The 9,389-nt window shown below is 63.4% G+C and overlaps 1 protein-coding gene across 4 annotated transcripts; it reads left to right on the top strand.

Moving 5' to 3' along the window:
• The first annotated feature begins 794 nt into the window (after positions 1-794).
• On the top strand, positions 795-8,647 carry LOC111935888 (glucagon receptor-like). 4 transcript variants are annotated; one of them, XM_086854247.1, is made up of 14 exons: positions 795-1,113; positions 1,752-1,880; positions 2,306-2,402; positions 2,685-2,792; positions 3,036-3,157; positions 3,252-3,358; positions 3,426-3,586; positions 4,098-4,253; positions 4,441-4,501; positions 6,059-6,128; positions 6,512-6,600; positions 6,755-6,893; positions 7,143-7,184; positions 7,308-8,647. In XM_086854247.1, the coding sequence occupies exons 2-14, from the start codon at positions 1,803-1,805 to the stop codon at positions 7,377-7,379; spliced, it is 1,302 nt and encodes a 433-aa protein (XP_086710373.1). In that variant the 5' UTR covers positions 795-1,113; positions 1,752-1,802; the 3' UTR covers positions 7,380-8,647. The 4 variants fall into 4 exon arrangements, with proteins under 4 accessions (XP_086710373.1, XP_086710374.1, XP_086710375.1 ...); XM_086854248.1 differs by having other exon boundaries at positions 808-1,227; XM_086854249.1 differs by lacking the exon at positions 1,752-1,880 and having other exon boundaries at positions 808-1,227.
• The last annotated feature ends 742 nt before the right edge of the window (positions 8,648-9,389 follow it).

Below are 9,389 nucleotides of genomic sequence, written 5' to 3'. Positions count from 1 at the left end.
GTGACTCCTGTGGCTGCTCCCACTGCAGCAGCTTCGAGGCAAACATCTTATTTTTGCCAAATAAATGCATTTTCTGGTGCATTCAGGCAGGTTTGGGGGATGAGCCCCACGCTGCTGCACCAGGAGGGATGCACAGGCTGCACTGCTGTGATTTGGGGGGCCCCAGAGGAATCTCCCCTGCTCCACTGATGGCAAAATCACCTTCCCCAGCACAGACCCCTCCCTCCCTCCCCACTGCCAGGGTGTGGTGGGCAGGCAGCGTGACCAGGGCCACCAGGCTTGTCCCTGCCCCTGGGGTTCCCCTGGCTGGACGATGGGACCCGTGGATGTCACAGGCTGTCCCCAGGCCCTCCTGGTCCCCGTGGTAAGGGGGCGGCCCCCGCAGCCCACCCTGCCTGCACAGGGGCTGTCACCATGCCAGCACCAGCCCAGGGGACAGCAGAGGGACACTTTCCCTGGGGCTGTGTGATGGGAGGGACAGGGGCTCTGGGGAGGCTGAAGGAGTCTGGATCCTGTGACCCACAGCTCCAGGGCTGGACCCCCATCCCTGGCCCCGTGTGATGCAGCTGGGGACCCTCAGTGGGGCTGGACCTGGACCCCCATCCCTGGGTGACTCGGGGACCCCCGGCAGGGCTGGACGTGGATCCCATCCCCGTGGGATTCCGGGGGGCTCCGTGCTGGGGCTCCGCGGGGGCAGCGGCGCCGGGACCCCCGAGTCCCACCCGGCGTCCGCAGCCCCGGGGGGCGGGGCCGGCCCCGAACTCCCCCCTAAGCCCCCCCAAAAACCCCCTCCCGTCGGGGCACGGCGCTGGCAGGAGGCGGCTCCGCCGCAGACGCCGCTCGGTCACCGCCGCCTTCACCTCGCGGAGCGGGGGCTGCCCGTGACACCGGGACACCGGGACACCGGGACACCGGGAACAGCGGGAACAGCGGGACATCGGGAACAGCGGGAACAGCGGGACATCGGGAACAGCGGGACATCGGGAATACCGGGAATACCGGGAACAGCAGGAACAGTGGGAACAGCGGGGACAGCGGGAATACCGGGAACAGCGGGGACACCGGGAACAGCGGGACATCGGGACACCGGGATTGCCGGGCCCGCGGAGCCGGGTGAGCGGGCGGGGGAAGCGGCGGAGCCCCGGGACCCCCGCAGGGACCGAGCGGGACCGGCTGGGGACCCTCGAGGGGGACACACCGGGAGGTCCGGGAGGAGGAGGGGGCCGGGCTGGGGCGGTCCAGCCTGGAGCGATGGGGAGCCCCGGGAGCACCGGGGAGCCCCGGGGGTGACCGAGCTGTTCCTGCCCCGAGCCCCCGGGCGGGGTCTCTGCCGGCAGGATCGGGGCCCCAGCGGGACGTGATGGGGCACAGCCGGGGTGGGGGTCCCAGGCGGGCCGGGAGTGGGGGCCCAGCGGACCCCAGAGTGGTGTCGCTGCCTCCTGTCCCTGCAGCCCCTTCCCGGGTCACCCAGGGGTGCCAGCCCTGCCGGGGCTGTCACGATGGCGTTTGCTCCCCTCGGGGCTGGGTGGGAGCTGAGCAGGCTCATCCAGGACAAGTGGGATCCATCTACACCCTGCCTGCTCTGCCTGCTGCTCCCCGAGGTTTCGGCTCCATCAGGGAAGTGACCCGGGGCTGTGGCAGCCCGGGACATGCCCAGGATCTCCTCTGCTGCCTTGGGAAGCGCATCTCTGCCTGCAGCGGCTGGGGGTGGCTGGCAGAGCCAGCACCTCCATTCCTCCACCTCTCACCAGGATCGGGGTCCCCGGCCCAGCCTGAGGCGCACCCCGGCACTGGGAGCAGCCATGAGGGGCGTGCTTGGAGCCGGATCCCTGCGGAGCCTTGTCCAGCTTGCCTGGATGTGCCTGTTCTCCTCCGTGCCGGTGAGGGCCGGGCTGGGGCCGGGGGTGGCGGGGTTGGCACTGCCGGGCTCTGGCCCCTGAGAGGCGGCTCCATCCCGGCCCCATCCCGGCTCCATCCCGGGCTCCATCCCGGCCCCATCCCGGCTCCATCCCGGCTCCATCCCGGCCCCATCCCGGGCTCCATCCCGGGCTCCATCCCGGCTCCATCCCGGGCTCCATCCCGGCTCCATCCCGGGCTCCATCCCTGCTCCATCGCGGCCCCATCCCGGCCCCATCCCGGCTCCATCCCGGCCCCATCCCGGCTCCATCCCGGCTCCATCCCGGCTCCATCCCGGCTCCATCCCGGCTCCTCCCGGGCTCCTGCCCAGCCCCAGGCTGTGGCAGCGGCTCTTGGGGGCAGTCGAGGCTCTGGGGCTGGAGTTTCTGACCCAGCTCTGGGCTTGCAGCACGGCGGGGCCAAGGTGCTGGAGAAGACCTTCGAGGAGTGGCTGCGGTACCGTGACGAGTGCCTGAGGAGGATGGCGAGCGAGCCCTACCCAGCAGGTACCCGGCTGTGCTCGGGGGCACAGAGCCAGGGCTGGGGTTTGTCCCTTCTCCAGCGTCCTCTGCTCCGGTCACCCACGGGGAGTGAGCCCTGGGACTGACTCCACATCTCGGATGGGACACCCAGGGCTGGGATGTCCTGGGGGGCTGAGGCTGCTGTGGGGCACCTGGGTCCCTTTCAGGGTGGCATCAGCCCCCTCAGAGGTGCTGGGACAGCAGGGCTCGGTGTGTCTGTGCCACCAGCGTCTGAGCGCTGGCTTTGCCTGTCGCTGCCCTTGGAAGGGCTGTTCTGTAACAGGACATTTGACATGTACGCCTGCTGGCCCGACGGGAGCCCCGGCACCGCCGTCAACGTCTCCTGCCCCTTCTACCTGCCCTGGTTTGAGAAAGGTGAGGATCCCTCCTGCCATCCCGGGGCTGGAAGCCAGGGCTGAGCCGTTCTGGGGCTGCAGAGGCTCTCAGGGTTCCCCTGGCCTTGCCTGACAGGGGCAGAGAGCCCCATGAATGGATGTGGGGTGAGGGGGTGCCTGGGGCTCGGGGCAGAGGCAGCTCCCTGAGCAGGGTCAGATCCATCATCCCAGGAGAGGGGTTTGGGGGAGCCTGGGGGACTGTGCCGCTGCTCCGTGTCCGCAGTGAAACACGGGCTGGTGAGCCGCAGGTGTGGCACCGACGGCCAGTGGGTGACGGTGAACGGCAGCCAGCCCTGGAGGGACTACTCCCAGTGCGAGGATGAGCCGGAGGTCACTGCCGAGGAGGTGGGACCCTGGCTGGGACCCCAGGGATGGCCGGGGCAGCCTGGCCGGGGGTGGACGTGCACCCACCTGGGCTCCCTGCTGTGCTCGCCTGCAGGAAGGCGCCCGCCGGCTCATGGTGAGCTTCAAGGTGCTCTACACCGTGGGCTACTCTCTGTCACTGCTCACCCTCATCTCCGCCCTGCTCGTCCTCACCGTGTGCAGGTAGGACCCGGCCCCTCCCCTGCTCCCTCCCGGCTGGGCCGGCCCTGCCTGACCCCGGCTCCTGCAGGAACCTGCGCTGCACCAGGAATTACATCCACGCCAACCTGTTCGCCTCCTTCGGGCTGCGGGCGACCTCGGTGATGGTGAAGGACGCGCTGCTGGAGCGGCGCTGGGGCGTGGAGCTGCTGCAGGTGGCTGACTGGGAGGCTCTGCTGAGCCACGAGGCAAGTGCTGGGCTGGTGGCAGCGTGGGGACGCTCGCCCAGGAGGGGCCGTGGGGGGGTCGGTGCCCACGCAGCCCCAGACACTCGCTGGGTGAGTTCTTGGGGGCCGGTGGTGCCCGTGCTCCTGATGGGTGAGGTCTTGGGGTACCTGTGCACGGTCCTGGGGTGCCCATCCACACCCTGGCCACGCTTTTGGGGTGCCTGTGCTGCCCGGGACCCAGTGGGTGAACCCCTGGGATACCTGTGCAGCTGCTGGGTGAGCTCTGGGCCTGTGTGGCACCTGAGGGATGAGCCCTCGGTGCCACCCATGCCCCTGCTGGGTGAGCTCTGGGGGTGCCTGTGCAGCCTCTGGGGGAGCTCTCAGTGCACCCGTGGCCCCAGGAGGGAGCTCTCAGGGTTCTTGGGGTGCCTGTATAACACCATACCCCCGTGGATGAGCCCCTGCTCCCTGTGGGAGAGCCGTGGGGTGCCCCATGGGCACAGCCAGCCCCACGGTGGCTCTCCCGTGGCAGGCAGCGCTGGGGTGCCGCGCAGCGCAGGTGCTGATGCAGTACTGCATCCTGGCCAACCACTACTGGTTCCTGGTGGAAGCTGTCTACCTCTACAAGCTGCTCATCGGGGCCGTGTTCTCCGAGAAGAATTACTACAGGCTCTACCTCTACCTGGGCTGGGGTAGGGGCCACCCGGGAGCGCGGCGGGGACGGGGACAGTGCCTGGTGTCGGGGACACTGCGGTCCCAACGGTCCCAGGAGGGTGTGGGGTGGGGGCTCTGCCACCCCGGGTGTCCCCCCCAGCATGGGGGTGCTTTCTCAGCTCAGGAGGGTGCTTGGTTTTACAGGGTTTGCTGTGTGACTTGCAGGGACCCCCGTGGTGTTCGTGGTGCCCTGGATGGCCGCCAAGTACCTGAAGGAGAACGCGGAGTGAGTGAGGACGGAGGGGTGGAGGGAGGGATGGATGGATGGATGGATGGATGGATGATGGATAATGGATGGATGATGGATGATGGATGGATGGATGGATGATGGATGGATGATGGATGGATGGATGGATGGATGGATGGATGGATGGATGGATGGATGATGGATGGATGGATGGATGATGGATGGATGGATGGATGGATGATGGATGGATGATGGATGGATGGATGGATTGATGGATGGATGGATGGATGATGGATGGATGGATGATGGATGGATGGATGGATGGATGGATGGATGGATGGATGATGGATGGATGGATGATGGATGGATGATGGATGGATGGATGATGGATGGATGATGGATGGATGGATGATGGATGGATGGATGATGGATGGATGATGGATGGATGGATGGATGGATGGATGGATGATGGATGGATGGATGATGGATGGATGATGGATGGATGGATGGATGATGGATGGATGGATTGATGGATGGATGATGGATGGATGATGGATGGATGATGGATGATGGATGGATGGATGGATGATGGATGGATGATGGATGGATGGATGATGGATGGATGGATGGATGATGGATGGATGGATGGATGATGGATGGATGATGGATGGATGGATGGATGATGGATGGATGGATGATGGATGGATGGATGATGGATGGATGGATGGATGGATGGATGGATGATGAATGGATGGATGGAGATGGATGGATGATGGATGGATGATGGATGGATGATGGATGGATGGATGGATGATGGATGGATGGATTGATGGATTGATGGATTGACGGATTGATGGATGGATGGATGGATGGATGGATGGATGGATGATGGATGATGGATGGATTGATGGATGGATGGATGATGGATGGATGGATGGATGATGGATGGATGATGGATGGATGATGGATGGATGGATGGATGGATGGATGGATGGATGATGGATGGATGATGGATGGATGATGGATGGATGGATGGATGATGGATGGATGGATGGATGGATGATGGATGGATGATGGATGGATGGATGGATGGATGATGGATGGATGATGGATGGATGGATGGATGGATGGATGGATGGATTGATGGATGATGGATGGATGGATGGATGGATGGATGGATGGATGGATGATGGATGGATGGATGATGGATGGATGGATGATGGATGGATGATGGATGGATGATGGATGGATGGATGGATGATGGATGGATGGATGGATGGATGATGGATGGATGATGGATGGATGGATGATGGATGGATGGATGATGGATGATGGATGGATGGATGGATGGATGGATGATGGATGGATGATGGATGGATGGATGGATGGATGGATGGATGGATGATGGATGGATGGATGGATGGATGGATGGATGGATGGATGGAGATGGATGGATGGGGATGGATGGATGGGGAACCTACTGGGATGCTCAGAGACTGCAGAAGGTCTCTGAGGCACCTGGCTGGGGCTGGAAAGCTCTTGGACCATCCTGCCCCAGCACAGGGTGATGGTGCTGCTCTCGGTGCCCCCCGGCAGGTGCTGGGCGCTGAACGAGAACATGGCTTACTGGTGGATCATCCGCATCCCCATCCTGCTCGCCTCCCTGGTAGGGAACAGCTGCCAGCCCCGGGACTGTTTGGAGAGCAGCAGCTCAGCCCCCAGCAGGGCTGTGATCCCCAGGGAAGCTTCCAGCAGAGGCCAGGAGGGAGAGTTGGCCTGCAAGGACCAGCCAAATGCACAGGGGGCTCAGCAATTTGCTGACCCCCTGGTTCTGGGGGTTCATGGAGGAAGCTGGGGTGCTGAACCCCAGAGAAATGGGCTGGGAGTGGCCCCTGCTGGTTTCTAGCTGGGATTTTGGGATGGCAGGAGGGGAGGAAGGGCAGCAGCAGCCTTGGCAGCACTGGGGGTGCCATCTCCTGCTGGGTGAGTGTCACAGCCAGGGTGGGGGTGCTGGGCTCTGTGTGCCCCTGCCCTGTCTCCCCCTCCCAGATCAACCTGCTCATCTTCATGCGGATCCTCAAGGTGATCCTGGCCAAGCTCCGGGCCAACCAGAAGGGCTACGCCGACTACAAGCTGAGGTGGGCCAGGAGAGGGGCAGGGGCAGTCTGGGTTACCGGGATAACGCCACCTCCACACCCCCCAGCCCTCCCCACGCTCTCCTCCACCCTGCACATCCCTAAACACCACACTGGGGTTAACTGGGAGTTTTCCTGTCCCCTTACTCTCCCCCAGGCTGGCCAAAGCCACCCTGACCCTCATTCCCCTCTTTGGGATCCACGAGGTCGTTTTCATCTTCGCCACCGACGAGCAAACCACGGGCATCCTGCGCTACGTCAAGGTGTTCTTCACCCTCTTCCTCAACTCCTTCCAGGTGAGGTGGCAGTGAAAGCAGTCCTTGCTCCGGGCACACCACAGAGCAAAGATCAGGGGGGTCCCTCTCAGTTTGCTCTCCCTGTGGTGCTTCCATGGGAAGGGCGGCACCTCCCGGGCTCCCTGAGGCAGCGCTGCCATGGGGACCTCAGCCCTAAAAGCGCCCAGAAGTGACCTGGGGGGAGCCTAAGCCCATCCTGACCCCAGGAGAGGGACAGCGGGGTGGGCTCACTCCTGGCTGTCCCTGCAGGGCTTCCTGGTGGCTGTGCTGTACTGCTTTGCCAACAAAGAGGTAACGTCCCTGTCCCTGTCCTTGTCCCTGTCCCCCACCTCCTGCCCAGCGTCCCCACACCACGCTGTGCCTGCAGGAGGGCACAGCCAGGGATCAGCCCCTGCTCCCTCCCCTCCGTGGCAGGTGAAGTCTGAGATGAAGAAGAAGTGGCAGCTCTGGAAGCTCGACCACCCGGTGCTCTGCTGTGCCCAGTGAGGGGTGACCGGCCGGGGCACAGGGGCTGCTGGCCACAGTGGCCACAGCAGGGCCTGGCTGGAGGGCAGGAGGCTGCAGGAGGCTGTGCTGGGCAGTGCCCACCTGGGATGGCCAGGCTGGAGCTGCTGGAAGGGACATCCCTGCTGTGACCCGAGCGAGGTGGCACCCCTGGGCTCCTGCCAGGCGTCACTGTCCCCTCAGCAGGGCCTCACTGGGGCTGTGTGGGCAGCGCCTGCTGCCTTCTCCCGCTGCCTGAGCCCCAGCAGAACCCAGCAGCCTCCCCCAGGACACCAGGGACCACCACACCCACCTGGGCACCTGTGGGACCGCAGCAGCCGGGGGGAGCCCGATCCTCAGCAGTGGGAATGGGAGATGCTCCCCAAACCCTGGGTCATACCACAGCCAGGGCTTCCCTGTCCTCCCGTGTCCGAGCCCAGGACCATCTCACCAGCTCCCAGCCAGCCACCCTGCACAGCTCTTCATGGCAAGGGGCTGCTCCTGCGCCTCCTCCCCACCCTCATCACCCATCCATCCTCGCTGCTCTCCAGCTGCACAAACCCCCCGGTGCCCCTCACCATGGGCACAGCCAAGGATGGAACCTCAAAATCACTCGGGAGTGAAGGATTTGAGAGCAGCAGCTCACTGGGGCACAACCTCCCCCACGGCAGGTTCAGCATCCAGCCCAGCCTGCTCCTGATTTGTGGAGGGAATGCTGGATTTCCAGGCCTGGCAGGAGCTCAGGAACCATTTTGCTGGTCAAAGGTTGAAATCCTGGGAAGTTGGCTTTGCAGTGGGGGTGCCACAGCATCAGCCCCCCCCAGCCAGGCAGCCCGTGGCTCCCAGGAGGAAGGGAAGCAGCTGAGGCGGTGTGGTTTGAGCAGAGCTGCTGTGCTCTCAGAGCAGCTGCAGACACCCCCAGCCCCTCCCTCTGACCCGCAGGAGCAGCACAGACACGCTGCCACAGCTTGTCCCACCACATTCCTGCCTTTACCATGCACAAGTCCCCTCCAGGCCAAAGGAAGCAGCTGGAATGCTCCAGGAGATGCCCATGGACACAGGAGGCTCTCCAGGTCCTGCCCCTGCCCGGGTGGGCTGGGGGAGCCTCTCCCAGAGCCTCTTGGAGGGGCTGCCTCGAGCACACAAAGCAAAGAGGCTGCACCAGGCTGGAATCACACAAGAATGGGCCTGGATCGATGGGGAAGCCCCATGAGACCATTTTACACATTAACTCTCTTTTCAGATGTAAATAAATATTTATTTTTCAGCAAGCAGAGCCTGCTGCTTCTGTCTGCTCCCGGGGAGGGAAAGGGCTGCTGTGCACAGACAGCTGAAGCTCAGAAAGGACTGGGGTGGAAAGAACCTTAAAGACCATCCCAATTCCAGCCCCTGCCATGGGCAGGGACATCTTCCACCATCCCAGGCTGCTCCAGGCCCCATCCAGCCTGGCTTTGGACACTTGCAGGGATCCAGGGGCAGCCACAGCTTCTCTGGGCACCCTGTGCCAGAGCCTGCCCACCCTCCCAGGGAACAATTCCTTCCCAATATCCCATCCATCCCTGCCCTCTGGCAGTGGGAGCCATTCCCTGTGTCCTGTCCCTCCATCCCTTGTCCCAAGTCCCTCTGCAGCTCTCCTGGAGCCCCTTTAGGCCCTGGAAGGGGCTCTGAGGTATCCCTAGAGCCTCCTCTTCTCCAGGTGAACACAGGAGCCAGCTCTCTGAGCCTGGTTCCAGCCCTTGGAGCATCTCTGTGGCTTCCTCTGGCCTCACTCCCGCAGCTCCCCCTGGATCCCCCCATTCCCCACGCCGGCAGTGCTGGGTGGCAGGGATCAGGCACTGCAAGCTCCTGGCAGAGGAGGCTGGAAAGCCAAGTGTGGACTCCTACTTGTCCTGCAAGAACTCAGGGAAGGTGCTCACGCTGCCCCAGCTCCCTCCAGAGAAACCCACACACCACACACAGCATTCTCAGCTTTTATTCATGGATCCAAGTCAGCAGATGCTATTTTCCTTTGGA

This window comes from Cyanistes caeruleus, chromosome 17 (assembly GCF_971803275.1).
Source record: "Cyanistes caeruleus chromosome 17, bCyaCae1.hap1.1, whole genome shotgun sequence".
Taxonomy (NCBI): Eukaryota; Metazoa; Chordata; class Aves; order Passeriformes; family Paridae; genus Cyanistes; species Cyanistes caeruleus.
The sequence above is the reverse complement of the archived record's forward strand: the minus strand, read 5'-3'. Positions and strand labels throughout refer to the sequence as shown.